An 18,012-nucleotide genomic window follows, 5' to 3' on the forward strand; every position below is an offset into this window, starting at 1 on the left:
TACTTATGGATGCAAAATACAGAACGTGGTGCAATCCAACAGTACTACCACGTACCTTGACTTGCACAGTGCCTGTCTGCCCTCACCCTCACTTCCCTCTCCTGCTTCTGCTAACCTCTGTGCCACCTGTAGTATCTGCACAGTCTCTTTGTGAAGGAAATCATGGAAACAAGCTAACTGAAAACTAGCGGTTTCTCTTTCCTGGTTGCTTTCCATATAGATAATTCCCCTTGTTTGGATTGGCCGCATGGTAACACAAATGCTTTTACCAGTTCAGTTCAGGGTATATGGTGGTGTATCCCTCCCCCTCCTTGGGTCGCACAAAGATCTGAGAAATGCTCATTAGGCCTCAGCCTTGACAAACAGCACATGGACTAAACTCCTTTTGAGCTTATCAGAAACACTGCCTGCTCCCAGAAACTAGTACTAACAAGCTCCTGCTTTTTAACAAAGAGTCTTGTAAACTTATTTTTCTTGCCTGAATAACAACCCAAGTGGAATAACTTTTTCATTATCGAACTTTCAAAGAAAGTTACTGAACCGAATTGTGGCCAGAATGGAAAATTACTATGACTAAGCCAGTTCTCTTGTGACCCTATAAACAGTGGTCCTGAGCGGGACCCTGTGCTAGTTTTGGCTGGGGTAGAGTTAATTTTCTTCACAATGGCTGGTATGGGGCTGTGGCTTGGATTTGTGATGAATACAGTGATGATAATAGAGATGTTTTTGCTATTGCTGAGCAGGGTTTGCACAGAGTCAAGACCTTTTCTGCTTCTCATACTGCCATGCTGGCGAGGGGGTTGAGGGTGTGTGGGAGGTTGGGAGGGGACACAACCAGGACAGGTGACCCCAACTGACCCAAGGGATATTCTAGACCATATGTCATCATGCTTAGTATATAAAGCGGGAGTAAAAAGGAGGAAGGGGAAGATGTTTGTAGTGATGGCATTTGTCTTCCCAAGTCACCATTATATGTGATGGAGCCCTGCTCTCCTGGAGGTGGCTAAACACCTACCTGCCCATGGGAAGCAGTAAATGAATTCCTTGTTTTGCTCTGTTTGTGTGTGCAGCTTTTGCTTTCCCAATTAAACTGACTTTATTGCAAACCATGAGTTTTCTGACTTTTACCCTTCTGGTTCTCTCCTTGATCATGCTGGTTGGGGAGAGAGTGAGCAGGTACATGGGACTTGATGTCTGGGTGGGGTTAAACCAGGAAAAGTCCTTTGAGCTCTCCTGGACCACAGTGGGCTGTAACCAGAAATTTCCCTCTGAGGGGGATATCTCTTAGAGCCAGCGAACTCTCAAGTTTCCTATATTCAGAGGACTGCCACTGAACGCCAACAATGGAACTTGGCCTGATAGTCTCACTCCTCAAGGCTCAACCCTTTGCCCGCTGATAAGATGCAAAGGAATCTGACATAAGTACTTCACTAAACTTGTGGGGAATTTTTCATGGGTATATAACTTGTACATATTCCTTTAGGTCTGCATGCATGGAAGTGCGAATCATGGCTAGGCTTCGCAAACGAAGATTTGAGAAGGGTTCTACCCACGCTTGCTACAAGCATGCTGATGGCTAAAAAGGTCAATGCGAGATCAACAAGTCTGACTGCAGAAGGCACAGCAGAAAGACTCCCCAGGTGATATCAATGAGACGCAATTCTTTCTGCGTTGTCTCTTCTCCTCAAGAGTGATCCTGCGTGTATTCTCAAAAGCAGCAGCAGCGTTACAGATGGTGTGTCTCCAGGCCTCCCGACTGGAGGTCAGAGTAGACCAATGGTGGGGATCAATATGGCCAAGGCTGAGGGATTGTTTCAGGCAGTCCTTATATCTCCTCTTCAGGGTTCCTCTCTTGCGGCAGCCAGTGGCAAGTTCCCCATAGAGCACAATCTTAGGGAGGCGGTAGTCCTGCATCCTGGAGACATGCCCTGCCCAACGCAGCTGTGTTCTCAGCAGCATGGCCTCAATGCTCGTGACTACTGCCTGTTCAAGGACAGACATGTTGGTCAATAGTCCAGTGGATGTTAAGGATTGTACAGAGGCAGTGCTGATGGAAGCGTTCTAAGAGATGCAAGTGGTGGTGGTAATTGACCCATGATTCAGACCCATATAAAAGAGTAGACAGTACAATGGCTCTGTAAACACTGATCTTTGTTCTTCTCTTCATGTGTTTGTTTCGCCACACTCTTTTATGGAGTTTACCAAAAGTTCTGTATGCCTTTGCTAACCTGTTGTCTATTTGCGCATCAATCTTACCGTCCAAGGAGATGATGCTTCCCAGGTAATTAAACTGTTGGACTGATTTGAGCTCTGTTTCACCAATGGTGATATGGGGATGATGGGAGACTTCCTGAGGTGCAGGTTGATAGAAAACTTCTGTCTTCTTCAAGCTGACTTCCAGTCCAAAAAGCTCAGCAGCCTCTGCAAAGCAGGATGTTAAACACTGCAGAGTTACTTCTGTGTGGGCGACGAGGGAGGCACCATCAGCGTAAAGCAGCTCACGGACAAGATGATTTAAGATCTTAGTGTGGGCCTTCAGTCGCCTTAGGTTGAATAGGCTCCCATCGGTACGATATCGGATGTAGATACCATTTTCTTCATCAAGGTCTGCTGTGGGGCCCTTTGGAGCATCATGCTGAAGAAGATTGTGAATAAAGTTGGTGCAAGAACACAGCCTTGCCTCACACCATTGGCTATCGGAAAGGGCTCAGAAAGTGCATCGCCATATCTGACTTGACTGCGCTTGTCCTCATGAAGCGAGGTGATCATTTTGAGGAACTTGGGGCGACATCCTAAATGTTCCAAAATCTGCCGCAGACCTTTTCTGCTCACAGTATCAAAAGCCTTGGTGAGATCAACAAAGGTTACATATTCCTTTAGGTCTGCATGCATAGAAGTGTGAATATGCCATAGCAAATGTTCTATGAAGGTTGCTCTCCTAGATCCTTAAGTGCTTTAGATTTGTAAGTTAGTCCTATAAGTGAGTTACTGTTGTACTGTAGTAAATTCTATATTAATCCTTTGTTAAATTGTATAACAAGTTATCTATTCAGTGCTGCTAAGTTTAATTGCTATTAAACCTTTATACCTAAACTGTTGGTCAAGTCTGGGGCTCAGTTTAGCAAGGGGATCTACTCTGAACTTTGTGCCTCAATGGAAGAGTCTTCCTTATTCCTTTTTATCCTTACCCTTTCCTCCCCACCTCACAGCCTCCACGTAGATAATTTTTGGGATGATTTGGGGTTTAGACTGATTGATTTTAGATTTTAGTTTGCTTTTTTTCTGTATGCTTTAGCCATCTAGTAAGTAGTAGAGTGAACCTTGCCAATGAACTTTGTAATGCTTTCACTTTTATATTAAACCTGCTTTTTCCAATAGCTTTCATAGAATCATAGAATCAGATGGATTGGAAAGGACATCTGAGACCAAGTCCAACCCTTGATCCACTATCACCACAGTTACTAGACTATGGCACTAAGTGCCACATCTAGTCTCTTCCTAAATACCTCCAGGGACAGAGAATCCACCACCTCCCTGGGCAGCCCATTCCAATGCCTGATTACCCTCTCTGTAAAGAATTTCTTTCTAATATCCAACCTAAACCTCCCCTGGCAGAGCTCGAGACCATGCCCTCTTGTCTTACTGATAGCTGCCTGGGAGAAGAGACCAACCCCCACCTGGCTACAACGTCCTTTCAGGTAGTTGCCACTCCTTTGCCACTGATTTTTTGAGAGACCTTAAAACACTCACAACAGGGTATGACAGGAAGGAAGGACTGAGCAGCTGGGAACAGCTTTGCAAGCTTATCTTACCATAAACATCCTTACACAAACCCTTGGCTTCAACAGACCATGAGAAGCATCAATGCACAGTTCACAGGCTTGAAAAACCTGAGTAGTGTCATTAAGGTCTAACACAGAGTTGTTTTACTGGCCCCAAGGCAGACTGTGCAGTCTCTTGAAAGATCAAGCTTTATCTACCATGCCAAAGAAGCCACTCAATTGAGGCAGTCTTTGAGAAAAAAAAGATTAACTCAAACACAAAATTGTGGAAGTAATTCCAAAACCCTAGCATTAGGAAACCACAGAAGTAATAAATTGTCTGAGGAACAGAACATGTTGACAAGATAGAACATTTAAAGCATAAAACAAAGAGATAGCAACATCAGGAAATCTTAGGACGAACCAAAAGTCAACCTGACCCTACCACACTTGCCAGCTATCCAAATTACGGAAAGATTTCAGGACAGTTCAAAAGTTTATAATGAGGAAGAACTGCGAACGACCACTGCCCATGATGAAGGCTACAGGAACTCCCACCTCTAAACCTCCACAAATTGAAGACTCCGCCTATATATGAATATTACAAGTAGATGTTGCAATTTAATGAATATGCATGTTTATAATGCAATCTTATGCTCTAAACTGTATAAAAGAACTGTACTGATTGTATAAGAGAGAGTTCTTTGTCCAGGGCAACCTGGGAACTCTCCAACGCTTTGCATTAAAATACCTCCTGCTTTAAAGAAACAAATTTTTGTCTCTAAAGCAGTCTCTCTGTGCTTTTTTTGGGGCAAAAATTCGGCTTCAATTGGCGACCACGAAGGGACATCCTCTCTGTCTCCCAGGGCAGTGGCCCAGGGGGCCAGGGACTCTCTGGGCCCTCCCAACGGATCTTTTGTCGGTAAAGAGACTCCCAGACCCCTCGGACCTACACGCAACGGTGGACAAGATCTCCTGCTTCAAATTAAGAGGTATTTTATTTGATATGTTTTTAAACCTGAGAGCGCTCTGTTAAAAGACGGGGGTGAGACGTCACCGCCTGGGGAAAGCCAAGGGGACGCCCTGGCATTAATCCCTGCTGGGTTAGAGGCCCAGGTATAGAGGAGAGCGGGTTAGAGTCCCACCAAAGCTGGGTTAGAGGCCCAGGAATAGAAAAGGACTGGTTAAAATTCTACTGAAACTGTATCTTATGTGACTGGTTTTGTCTTGTGTGCTCATAACATGTTTAAAGTCGTGCTTTAGGAGTTAAAAACAAAAGTGAAGAGTTTTCTGGCTAAAGACATTCTCTAACTAATCTAGGATTGTTTCCAAGGTTCGAGAATGTTTCCAACCAAAGTCCAGAAACGTTTCCAACAATTACTCTTGAGAAAGGGTTTTTGGAATGCGAAGAATTTCTTGTTAACATGTTGTTTGAAATTTAAAGGTATAGAGAAAAAGTTCTGTTTACTGTTTGTAAAGGGTTTTACAAAGGTGCATTTCATAACGTCTTACAATTTTATATGGGAAATGATAATGCACGAAATTTTGTAAAGATGAAAAACTGTGCACTTGGGTCTTGAGATAAAATTTGTCCTTGCTCACTTTGTAACTCGGTGTAATAACTGCAGGATAAAGCAAATCAAGATCTGGTGGAAACCAACATTCATAAGCAAATATTTATAACATTTTGGCTGTAGCAAACCATATATCTTCTAACTCACAGTGGTGTCCTGTGGTAAACGTAAACTGAATACTCGGCAGCAAAGCAATATCTCACAGTCTGCAAGCGACATCTCACGACCTCACTTGGTAAAGTAGTCTGCATAAATACAAACCGAAAGGTAGGAACGTTTTATCTAAGGTATGCAGGTGTGATTGAGAATGACTGAGACGTAGCATCGCTACGAAGCGAGAGGGAGTCCTAATCTGCGGTTCCTGTCCTTCGCGAGAAGTCAGGCCAGAGACGGACGAAGCGATTGAGAATTGTGTGCATGACATATTAACACAAAGAAAAACCTGGTTAGAAATAGAGGGATAAATCCAGAAAATAATAATGGGAGGCCAACAAAGTAAAGATATGAACATGAAACCCCCCTTAGGGTGTGTCCTGAAGCATTGGAAAGACTTAGGGGGGATTCCAGGGTGAAACATAAGTAAGAAAACACTCCTAAAATATTGTACTCAATGGTGGTCTTCGTATAAATTAGATGAGGATGAAAAGTGGCCATCGGAGGGAACAATTAATTATAACACACTTTTATATGTCATTAGAACAAGACAAATCCAAGACCAATTACAGCCCCCAATGATCAGAAAATAGTTGGGAAGGGAGTAGCCCATCAAAATCAGAAAGTTGTGGAAGGGAGAGTGGCTCACAGAGACTGAGTAGTCCGCAAGACTCAGGAAGTTACAGAGAAAAAAGCAGTCCACTCAGGTCGGAGATTGATAGGGAAGAAAGCAGCCTGTCACGACTAGAGCTAGAGGGTCGTGGGGAAAAGAAAAGCCCACCCAAACTAGAAGGTAGCCAGAGTAGAAATTATAGTACACCGAGAGATATAAGCAGCTCACGACGGTCAGGCATCCGCGAAATAGAAAGCAGTACGCCAAAAACTGGGAATTATGAAAATGAAAGTAGCCCGCCGAGATCAGGGAGCACCAGAAAGGAGAGTGATTTCCCCGAGTTAAAATACAGTGAAGAAAGTAACGATGTAGTAAACCCGGGAGAAAAAGCAAACAACTCACAGAAGTTAAATATAGTCATTCAGATAGAGGATAAGAGAGATATGCAAGGAGAAGAAGACGAAGAAAGTAGTGTCACGGGGCAGGCTGAGCGTCGTCAGCATCTCATCCAAATACAGAAGGAGAGGCGACTGGACTGCGTAAACCATGCCAGGAGGTTAGTAGAGGATGACTTGGCAGATGATTTGGAAAGTGAGAATGAGGAACGAAAATGGGGAAAGAGAAAAGAAAAGAGAAAGAACAGAACAGATACAGAAACCCAGGAAGAAGATCCCAGGGAGGGGACCAGTTATTCATATTACACTAGATCTGCAGCACGGAAAGAAGCAAAAGAGAGAGACGAAGGGAGTTATACGATAGCTCCCCTTAGAAGAATAATGCCTATTGCAGGGGAACAAGCACGAATAAAAGTACCATTTACAACAAGTGATTTAAATAGCTGGAGAGAAGAAGCAAGAAACTTCAGAAAGAATCCAGAGGGAGTAGCTAGGAGGTTTGAATTATTGGCAAAGAACCAAGATATTGATTGGGAAGACATAGAGGTAATGTTGTCAGAATTAACAGAAACAGAGAAGGAACTTGTATTGAGGACAGGAAGGGAGCATGCTGCATTGTTACCTGATATGGGCGGCTAGTGCAATATAGGAAACTAATAGCAATGAGTCTGCGGAATGCAATACCTAAGGCCATCAATTGGGCAATGCTATATGACGTCAGACAGGGAAAAGATGAAACCCCTTCAGAATTTTTGGATAGACTTAGGGCAGCTATGAAACAGTACACACCCCTAGACCCAGCATCAGAGGAAGGAAAACAACAGTTATTAGGACTAGTGATGGGACAATGCACCCCAGACATCAGAAAGAAACTACAAAAACTAGAACATCCAGCAAACAAAAGTTTAGAAACACTAATGAATGAGGCCTGGAAAGTTTATAATAACAGAGAGAAGGAAGAAAAGAAAAAGGAAGATAAGAGACTTGCTCGGGTAGTAGCAGTAGCTGTAGCAAACCAGAATGCAAAATTCCCAGAACCAAATGCCAGAGGCAAAGGTAGGGGCTAGCCAGCAACAGGGAGAGGGAGAGGGAGATTTCAGTCCCATGCACCCAGGATAGGATCAAATCAATGTTCCAATTGCTTGCAGATAGGACACTGGAAACGAGAATGTCCTCAACTAAGGGAAAGACCTACAAGTACTACCATTGCACATCAGAACAGTGAATGAGGGGGACCGGTGAGTCGTTCCCTAGCAGACCCACTAGTTAAAATGGAGCTAGGGGAAGGTGAAAAGGAACTAGACTTTCTAATTGATACGGGAGCAACATTTTCAGTTTTAAATCAAGAGCTAGTACCCAGAAGTAATGAATTTGTACAGGTTGTGGGAGCAACGGGTCAACCAGAAAAAGCCTACTTCTTAAAACCCATTAAATACAAAATTGGAAAACAAATGGGAATCCATCAATTGGAAAACAAATGGGAATCCATCAGTTTTTGAGTCTACCAAATTCTCCAAAGCCTTTACTAAGTAGAGATTTATTGGAAAACCTAGAGGCTGTAATAAAATTCAATAAGGATAAACTTGAATTTCAGGTAAATGATGAACAATTAATATTAGCTTTAAGTTTAACAATCAGCTGCATAGAACCAAAACCTGAAAGTCATAACATTGAACGCATTATGAGCGAAGTGTATCCGTTGGTGTGGGCCACTGATGTACCTGGGATGTCAAAACGGGCAGCTCCTATTACTATTGAATTGCTACCAGGAACAAAACCGGTAGTAAAGAAACAATACCCACTGAGGTTAGAAGACAAAAAGGGAATTAAACCAATAATAGAGAAATTTTTAGAACTAGAATTATTGGTAGAGTGTAAATCAGATTTCAATACACCAATCCTACCTGTTAAGAAACCAAATAGGACATACAGATTAGTCCAGGACTTAAGGGCAGTAAATGAAATTACGAAGACCTTACATCCAGTAGTAGCAAATCCATATACTCTTCTAACCAAACTGAAGGAAACTTTAAAATGGTTCACAGTATTGGACTTAAAAGATGCATTCTTTTGCCTAACCTTAGCTCTAGCAAGCCAGAAAATTTTTGCTTTTGAGTGGGAATCTGCCAAAACAGGGAGAAAAACTCAATTAGCTTGGACTGTGTTACCTCAAGGTTACAAAAATAGTCCCACAATTTTCGGAAACCAATTGGCCAAAGAATTAGAACAATGGAAAAGGCCACAGGGAAATGGTACCCTTCTACAATGTAGATGATTTATTGATAGCAACTGAGACAGAAGAAGAGTGCATTAAATGGACTATTTCCCTGCTAAACTTCTTGGGTTTAAGTGGATATCGAGTCTCTCTACAGAAGGCACAATTGGTACAGGAAAAGGTGATATACCTGAGATATGAAATCTCCAGAGGACAACGATCCCTAGGAACAGCGAGAAAAGAAGCCATTTGCCAAATGCCCAGACCAGAGATGGTGAGAGATCTACGTGCCTTTCTAGGAATGACAAGTTGGTGCCGGTTATGGATTTATCAATACGGGATACTTGCCAAACCACTGTACAATTTACTGAAAGAAACTACGAGTACCCTAGTCTGAACTCCCGAGGCAGAGGGAGCTTTTAAGAGACTGAAACAAGAACTCATGAGAGTCCCAGCTTTGGGTCTTCCAGATGTAACCAAGCCATTTTGGCTATTCTCTCACGAGCGGTAAGGGATGGCTCTAGGAGTGTTGGTACAATAGTTGGGACCACACAAGAGAGCTGTAGCTTATTTCTCCAAACAGTTGGATGAAGTAAGCAAAGGTTGGCCTGGTTGTCTAAAAGCAGTGGCCGCAGTAATCATAAACATAGAAAAGGTCAGAAAGCTTACGTTAGGTCAGAAAATGACTGTGTTAGTGTCTCATACTGTCTCAGCAATGCTGGAACAAAAGGGTAACCATTGGTTATCACCTTCAAGATTCCTAAAATATCAAGCCATCCTAGTTGAATCAGACGATATAATCATTCAAGTGACTAATGTTGTGAACCCAGTCTCATTTCTAGAAGGAAGAATCCCGGCGGAACCCATTGAACATGATTGCCTGGAAACGATCGAAGCAGTTTATTCCAGTCGCCCTGATCTCAAGGAGGAGCCGTTTGAAGATGCGGACAACTGGTTCTCGGATGGCAGCAGCTTTGTGAGGCAAGGAGTAAGGATGGCAGGCTATGCAGTAACCACAACGGAGGAGGTAATCGAATCAAATCCTTTACCTGCAGGGACTTCAGCCCAGAAGGCAGAACTAATAGCTCTTACCCGAGCCCTGGAATTAGCAGAAGGCATGCGAGTTAACATCTGGACTGATTCTAAATATGCCTTCTCTGTAGTACATGCTCATGGAGCAATCTCGAAAGAAAGGGGACTACTAACTGCCCAAAGGAAAACAGTCAAACATGCAGAAGAAATCCTAAGATTGCTAGAAGAGGTCCAACTCCCAGAACAAGTGGCCATAATGCATTGTAGGGGACACCTGAAAGGTAACACAGTTCCGGAAGTAGGGAATAGAAAAGCAAATGCAGAAGCTAAATTAGTTGCTGCAAGAACCGAAGAAATAAATATAACAGCTCTAATACCAGGAGAATTAGATACAAATTTTCAACCAAATTATCAAGAATCAGATCAAAAATGGATTAAAAAGAACAAGGGCAAATTATTAGATAATGGATGGAGTCAATTAAAAACAAGTCAACTAATAATACCAGGAAAATTGATGTGGCAATTTGTTAAGACAGAACATGAAAAGGCCCATTGGGGCTTAGACCCACTTTATCAATATTTACAAACCCGAATAGCAGGACCAAAACTCTTTACCACAGTAAAATACGTTACATCACAGTGCGAACGATGCCTGAAGAATAACCCAAATACTGGAACCAAGGTACATCAAGGAGCCATAAATCGAAGTAAATTCCCAGGTGAAGTATGGCAAATTGATTTCTCTGAACTCCCAAGAAAAGGGGGGGGTTTCGATACCTACTAGTATTAACTGATACATTTTCTGGGTGGTCTGAAGCATTCCCTTGCAGAACAAATAAAGAAAGAGAAGTAACCAAAGTAGAACAAGTAGGCCAGCATCACTGGTGGGATATCTTTACAGGGTATTCCCTAACAGCAACACAGATATCCCATTACCTGGTGCACCCAATGCTAACTATAACCATAGCTATGCTTTTACTAACTCTCACAAACATATACCTATGGCAAAAACTGAAATCCTTAGTGACAAAGGCCCAAATGATTTGGGCAATGGTAGTCGTACCAACACCCCCTGGAATTAAAACTTGACGAAAGAATTCGTAAGTTATAAGAAAAGGGGGGAAATGAAGCCACTCAATTGAGGCAGTCTTTGAGAAACAAAAGGTTAACTCAAACACAAAATTGTGGAAGTAATTCCAAAACCCTAGCATTAGGAAACCACAGAAGTAATAAATTGTCTGAGGAACAGAACATGTTGACAAGATAGAACATTTAAAGCATAAAACAAAGAGATAGCAACATCAGGAAATCTTAGGACGAGCCAAAAGTCAACCTGACCCTACCACACTTGCCAGCTATCCAAATTAGGGAAAGATTTCAGGACAGTTCAAAAGTTTATAATGAGGAAGAACTGCGAACGACCACTGCCCATGATGAAGGCTACAGGAACTCCCACCTCTAAACCTCCACAAATTGAAGACTCCGCCTATATATGAATATTACAAGTAGATGTTGCAATTTAATGAATATGCATGTTTATAATGTAATCTTATGCTCTAAACTGTATAAAAGAACTGTACTGATTGTACAAGAGAGAGTTCTTTGTCCAGGGCGACCTGGGAACTCTCCAACGCGTTGCATTAAAATACCTCCTGCTTTAAAGAAACAAATTTTTGTCTCTAAAACAGTCTCTCTGTGCTTTTTTGGGGGCAAAAATTCAGCTTCACACTCCTATTGTTGTTGGTTCCAAACATGGAAAGCATCATAAGCTTCTCTGCAAACTTGTGAACCAACTTTTCTCACCCTGACCCAGTTGATAAATGACACCTGAAAAGGAGAAATGATTGTTAAAATAATCTAACTAAAGAAAAATTAGGTATATTGCTAAAATTTTATTATTAAAAGCTGCCTTCAACAAAGGCAAATGCAGGGTCCTGCACCTGGAGAGGAATAATCCCAGGCACCTGCACAGGTTGGGGGCTGACCTGCTGGGGAGTAGCACTGTGGAGAAGGGCCTGGAGGTCCTGATGAACAACAAGCTATCCATGAGCCAGCAGTGCCAACATGTCAAGGGAGGTGATCCTACCCCTCTACTCAGCCCTGGTGAAATGCATCTGGAGTGCTGTGTCCAGCTCTGGGCTCCTCAGTACAGGAGAGACATGGAACTCCTGGAGTTGGTCCAGCAGAGGGCAGCAAAGATGATTAAGGGACTGGAGCATCTCTCTTATGAGGAAAAGCTGAGGGAGATGGGCCTGTTCAGCCTCGAGAAGAAACAACTGAGAGGGGACATCATCAATGTCTATCAGTATCTGAAGGGAGGGTGTCAAGAGGATGAAGTCAGACTCTGCTTGGTGGTGTCGAGCAATAGGACAAGAAGCAATGGGCAAAAACTCATGCATAGGAAGTTCCACCTGAACATGAGGAAGAACTTCTTTACTGTGCAAGTGACCACACACTGGAACAGATTGCCTAGGGTGTGGAGTATCCCTCTCTGGAGATATTCCAGAACCATCTGGATGCTATTCTGTGCAATGTGCTCTAGGATGACCTGCTTGAGCAGGGAGGTTGGACCAGATGATCCACTGTGGTCCCTTCCAACCTGACCCATCCTGTTATTCTGTGATTCTGTGAAAATGATTAGCACAAGGATGCACTTAGAACACATTAACACATTAAATATTCTCATTTGAATATTGCAAATTGCAGTAATGTGCATGCAAGCGTCATGGACAAAAACATTGTACTGTACCTGGGTAATCCTCAGAGACATGCACTGAATAGGATACACTGTAAAAAGAAAAAAAAAAGGCAACAACAGAATTAATAACAACATTAACTACTGGCATATGATTCTTTTCTTGCTCCTGTATTATTTTATGCTGATTTATAAGTTCCTGACAGTTTCCAGGACAGATGGTATTTTGATGGTTTTTGAAATGTTCAGCTAAAAAATAAGGAATACCCATTTTGAAAGCTTTCTTTGCTAAATTGGCATATCCCTATTTCAACCTTGGTAAAAAGAATATCAAGACTGCATTATATTAACTGTAGAGTAATGTTTCACAATGTCTGTACTTATGCTTTAAACCCTCTCCCAAGTTTAAATCATAGAATCCTAGAATGGTTTGGGTTGGAAGGGACCTTAAAGATCACCTCGTTCCAACCCCCTGCCATTGGCAGGAATACCTTTCACTAGACCAGGTTGCTCAGAGCCCCATCCAGCCTGGCCTTGAACACTTCCAGTTCCAGAGTTGAAGTCCTGATGAAAACCCATGTAAGGATGACCAATTATGGGTGTCCCGGGAAGAAGCTTTGAAGTGATTGGACAGGACTGTGCTTGCTCCCCCCACATTTTGTAACAGTGCCTTTTTTGAATATAGGAACTTGTTCAGTTTTAATAAAGCAGTCTCTCTGTTTTCACCATCTCAGGAGGGTCTTGTTTTTATTCACTGCCACAGTTATATAGGATTATATTCAGGTGTGGAATTTTATTCTAAGAAAAGAAAAATCTTTCTAGAACTCAGGATTTACTCCATGTTCAAATTAAAAAACTATCTCAATTCAATTTAAAAGCTGCAGTAAAGCAGGGAAATTCCACATACATGTAAAAAGAAAAGTTCATATTGAGGATAGGAAAAGAGACTAGAGAAGTTACAGAATTGCTATCAGTGGAAATATTTAAAACTCAACCAGATAAGGCCCTCATCAACCTAATCTAACTTTCAAGTTGAATTGAACTTTGAAGTTGATTCTGCTTTGAGTAGGGGGTGAGCCAGGCAGTCTGCACAGGTCACCCCCCTACCTAATTACTCTATGCTCCTATGTGCAGAAACCTTATGAAAGTGTGTTTCTCCTCCTTCTTCTTCATTGTGTGGTATTTGTGATAGCAATTGTGGTGACATTAAATGGAAATCAATGAGAAAAAAATATAGTGTAGGTCTTGTGAGATGGAACTAAAATGAAAAGGTTCATGAAGATGCAGGTTAGAAATAGTCTCAAATCAGATCATGTAATGATTGCAAGCAAATTCAGGGTCTGATCCAGAGCCCTCTGAATCCAGAAGTGGTCTCACTACTAAGCTAATTATTATCAGAGAGGAGAATGATAAAAATCATAAAAAGAAATTATTCTGTGATTTTGCCACCAAAATCTGATTCAATCTTCATTTGAAAACCATTAATAGAAAAATCTATCTGCCAAACCAAAATTAAATGGTAATATGTGAAGACCCTAAACCCACTGTAGGAAAGGATCAGATTAGAGACCATCTAAGGAACCTGAATGTGCACAAGTCCATGGGACCCAATGAGATTCATCCAAGGGTCCTGAGGGAGCTGGCAGATGAAGTTGCTATGCCACTATCCATAATTTTTGAAAAATTGTGGTGTCAGGTGAAGTCCCTGATGACTGGAAAAAGGGAAATATAACTCCCATTTTCAAAAAGGGGAAAACAGAAGAGTTGGGAAACTAAAGACCAGTCAGTGTCACCTCTGTACCAGGCAAGATCACAGAGTTCTTCTGGAAACTCCGCTAAGGCACATGGAAAACAAAGAGGTGATTGGTAAGAGCCAACATGGCTTTACAAAGGGGAAATCATGCCTGACAAATTTGGTGACATTCTATGATGGGGCTGCAGCACTGGTGGATGGGGCAGAGCAACTGACATCATCTACCTGGACTTATGCAAAGCATTGGACACTGTCCTGCACAACATCCTTGTCTCCAAATTGGAGAGACATGGATTTGATGGATGAACCACTCGGTGGATAAAGAACTGGCTGGATGGTCACACTCAAAGAGTTGTGCTCAACGGTTCATTGTCCATGTGGAGACCAGTGATGAGTGTCCCTCAGGGGTCAGTAACTGGGGCCAATACTGTTCAACATCTTTGTCAGTGACATAGTGGGATCGAGTGCTCCCTCAGTAAGTTCTCTGACTACACTGAGATGTGTGGTGCAGCTTGAGGTGGGCCAATGCAAACCTTATGAAGTTCAACAAAGCAAAGTGCAAGGTTCTGTATATGGGTTGCAGCAATCCCAGGCACACATACATGTTTGTGGGGATTAATGTAGGTTAAAGGCCTGGGAAAGAGCCAGACCTTAACAGCAGGCCTTGGGCTTAGCAGAGCACAGAGTAATTCATTACAGGAATGGAGCTGCTATCCCAAAAGCCTGCCAGGTCCCCAGGTAACAGCAGCAGCCAATCAGATGCTGGAGCCACAAGTTTTACCTTATAAGGAATGTTTTCATGTTTGTGTAAACTTATAAATAGGTTGCATCCTTTCAATAGTCTCAGTTTCTCTCCTTGCTGTGTCCATGCCCCAGTTTTCCCCTACCCTACTGAGTCCATAACCCCATGCTACACCACACAGGTTGAGTGGAGAAGTGATTAAAAACAGCCCTGCAGAGAAAGATTTGGTGGTGATGGTTGATGAAAAACTCAACATGAACTGGCAGTGTGCGCTGGTAGCCCAGAAAACAACTGTGTCCTGGCCTGCATCAAAAGGAACATGGGCAGCAGGTTGAGGTAGGGGATTCTGTCCCTCTGCTCTGCTCTCATGAAACCCCACCTGGAGTCCCACATACAGTTCTGGTGACCCAAACAGAAGAAGGACATGGAACTGTTGGAGTAAGTCCAGAGGAGGACCATAAAGTTGATAAGAGGACTGGAGCACCTCCCCTATGAAGACAGGCTGAGAAAGTTGGGGCTGTTCAGCCTGGAGAAGAGAAAGTTGTGTGGAGAACTCATAGCCCCTTCCAGTATCTGAAGGAGCCTACAGGGCAGCCAGAGAGGGACTCTTCAATAGGAAATGTAGTGACAGGTCAAGGCGTAATGGGCACCAATCAAAAGAGGGGAAATATAGGTTAGATATTAGGAAGAAATCCTTTACTGTGAGGGTGGGGAGACACTGGCACAGGTTGCCCAAGGAGGTTGCGAATTCCCCAATCCTGGCAGTGTTCAAAGCCAGTTTGGACAAGGCCTTAATCAACCTGGTCTACTGGAAGGTGCCCCTGCCCAAAGCAGGGGGAGTTGGTACTAGATGATCTTTAAGGTCCATTCCAACCCCTAAAGATTCTATAATACTATGTTGGAAATAATAATGAAATCTGATAAGTCTGTGCTTTCAATTCAGAGCAAAGCATTTAAAGGAGTTGTGAACCAAAGGTTAAAAACCAAAATGCCTGAAAAAGGGATATTTACTTCCAAGTAAAATAAACTGTGGCGTTTTGGGTTTCAGGAGGAGTGCTGGCAAAGCATTCTGGGAAATGAAGTCTCCAGGACTCCGAGGCACATGTGCCTTGCCGGGATTGGTCAAGAAGGTTATGACGTGTTACAATTTGAAACCACTACCTAAGCTTTTGTCTCTCTCAATAAAGAATCTTCTGTTACACACCATATTGGTGTCGGTCCACATGGACTCCTTATTTATTATATTAATCATCATCATCATGGCTAGGCTTCGCAAATGAAGATTTGAGAGGGGCTCTACCCACGCTTGCTACAAGCACGCTGATGGCTAAAAAGGCCAATGCGAGATAGACAAGTCCGACTGCAGAAGGTACAGCATAAAGACTCCCCAGGTGATATCAATGAGACGCGATTCTTTCTGCGTTGTCTTTTCTCCTCAAGAGTGATCCTGCGTGTGTTCTCAAAAGCAGCAGCAGCGTTACAGATGGTGTGTCTCCAGGCCTCCCGATTGGAGGTCAGAGTAGACCGATGGTGGGGATCAATATGGCCAAGGTTGAGGGATTGTTTCAGGCAGTCCTTATATCTCCTCTTCAGGGTTCCTCTCTTGCGGCAGCCAGTGGCAAGTTTCCCATAGAGCACAATCTTAGGGAGGCGGTAGTACTGCATCCTGGAGATGTGCCCTGCCCAACGCAGCTGTGTTCTCAGCAGCATGGCCTCAATGCTTCAAGGACAGACATGTTGGTCACATAGTCAGTCCAGTGGATGTTAAGGATTGTACGGAGGCAGTGCTGATGGAAGCGTTCTAAGAGACACAAGTGGTGCCGGTAAATGACCCATGATTCAGATCCATATAAAAGAGTAGACAGTACAATGGCTCTGTAAACACTGATCATAGTACTTTTCTTCAGGTGTTTGTTTTGCCACACTCTTTTATGGAGTTTATCAAAAGTTCTGTATGCCTTTGCTAACCTGTTGTCTATTTCTGCATCAATCTTACTGTCCAAGGAGATGATGCTTCCCAGGTAATTAAACTGTTGGACTGATTTGAGCTCTGTTTCACCAATGGTGATATGGGGATGATGGGAGACTTCCTGAGGTGCAGGTTGATAGAAAACTTCTGTCTTCTTCAAGCTGACTTGCAGCCCAAAAAGTCAGTTCACCTCGTTCCCAACAGCATACCACAAATTCGTGAAACTTAGCATGGAGTGCTTGGCCACTGTGCTTCCAGATTTCAGGTGGGATTCCGTCAATCCCAGCTGCCTTGCCAATTTTTACCTGCTGTATTGCTTTAAGAGTTTCTCCCATGGTGGGGGCAGTATTGCTATATATGGCACCCTGTAACAGGGACAAATACGGAAAGCGTCAGGTATCAGCCTATATTAGTGCTGAAGGACGCTCACCAGAAAAAAGCAAGGATGCCAGGTACCCGAGTTGAAAAAATCTCTGATAGGCATTGGCAGCAAGAACCTCGGATGAGCTCGGAAAAGAATGTACACGAATAGCCTGGGATAGTAGGAAGATGTCCTACATTTAAAGAGTGAAGTCCTCAAGAAGAAAGAAGAAAAAAGTTGCGTCTGTGTCCCAGGTGAGAGGCCGAAGTGGGAATTAATACTTCACGTGAGTAAAAGGAAAATGCAAAAGCCTTAAGCTTAATATTAAAGAGACTTTTGGGACAAATTAAGAAAGATAAAGTAACTGGACTTTTGAAATGGATAAAAGTAACTGCACTAGGATTCCTTTTAATCAGAATCCTTAGTAAGACTGCTTGGGAAGAAAAATGGACAGAGAAAAAGCAAAGATAAAAAAAGTGTGTGATAAGTAAAGGCACCGGTTTTTTTATTCCAAGCAAATTAAAATAAAAGGGGGTACTAACAAAAACATTATTTCTGTATATTTACTAACTTCTAGGCGTACCGTGGAGTCTGTAAGGTGAAAGGTCCTGTCTGGACCTAACACCAGGGAATCTTTTGCGGCCGGGAACAGGGAACAAATTAGAAATGAAAATATATTTCTCTGTGCCATGTGAATACAGAGAGGCCCTCCAGGACTTACAGCGTGAGGATGATGCAAGACCCCCCCT

General features: G+C 42.8%; 1 protein-coding gene across 1 annotated transcript; it reads left to right on the forward strand.

The window, feature by feature from the left end:
• Positions 1 to 8,736: 8,736 nt before the first annotated feature.
• Positions 8,737 to 10,024, forward strand: LOC114071179 (the record flags this gene model as incomplete). Its single annotated transcript, XM_027908919.1, has 2 exons — positions 8,737 to 9,019; positions 9,542 to 10,024. Coding segments are annotated over exons 1-2 (757 nt in total), but the record flags the coding sequence as incomplete, so codon positions are not given.
• Between the last annotated feature and the right edge of the window lie 7,988 nt (positions 10,025 to 18,012).

This window comes from Empidonax traillii, unplaced genomic scaffold (genome assembly GCF_003031625.1).
Source record: "Empidonax traillii isolate 1590-97213 ecotype Southwest subspecies unplaced genomic scaffold, ASM303162v1 scaffold1877:size53064, whole genome shotgun sequence".
NCBI classification, from domain to species: domain Eukaryota; kingdom Metazoa; phylum Chordata; class Aves; order Passeriformes; family Tyrannidae; genus Empidonax; species Empidonax traillii.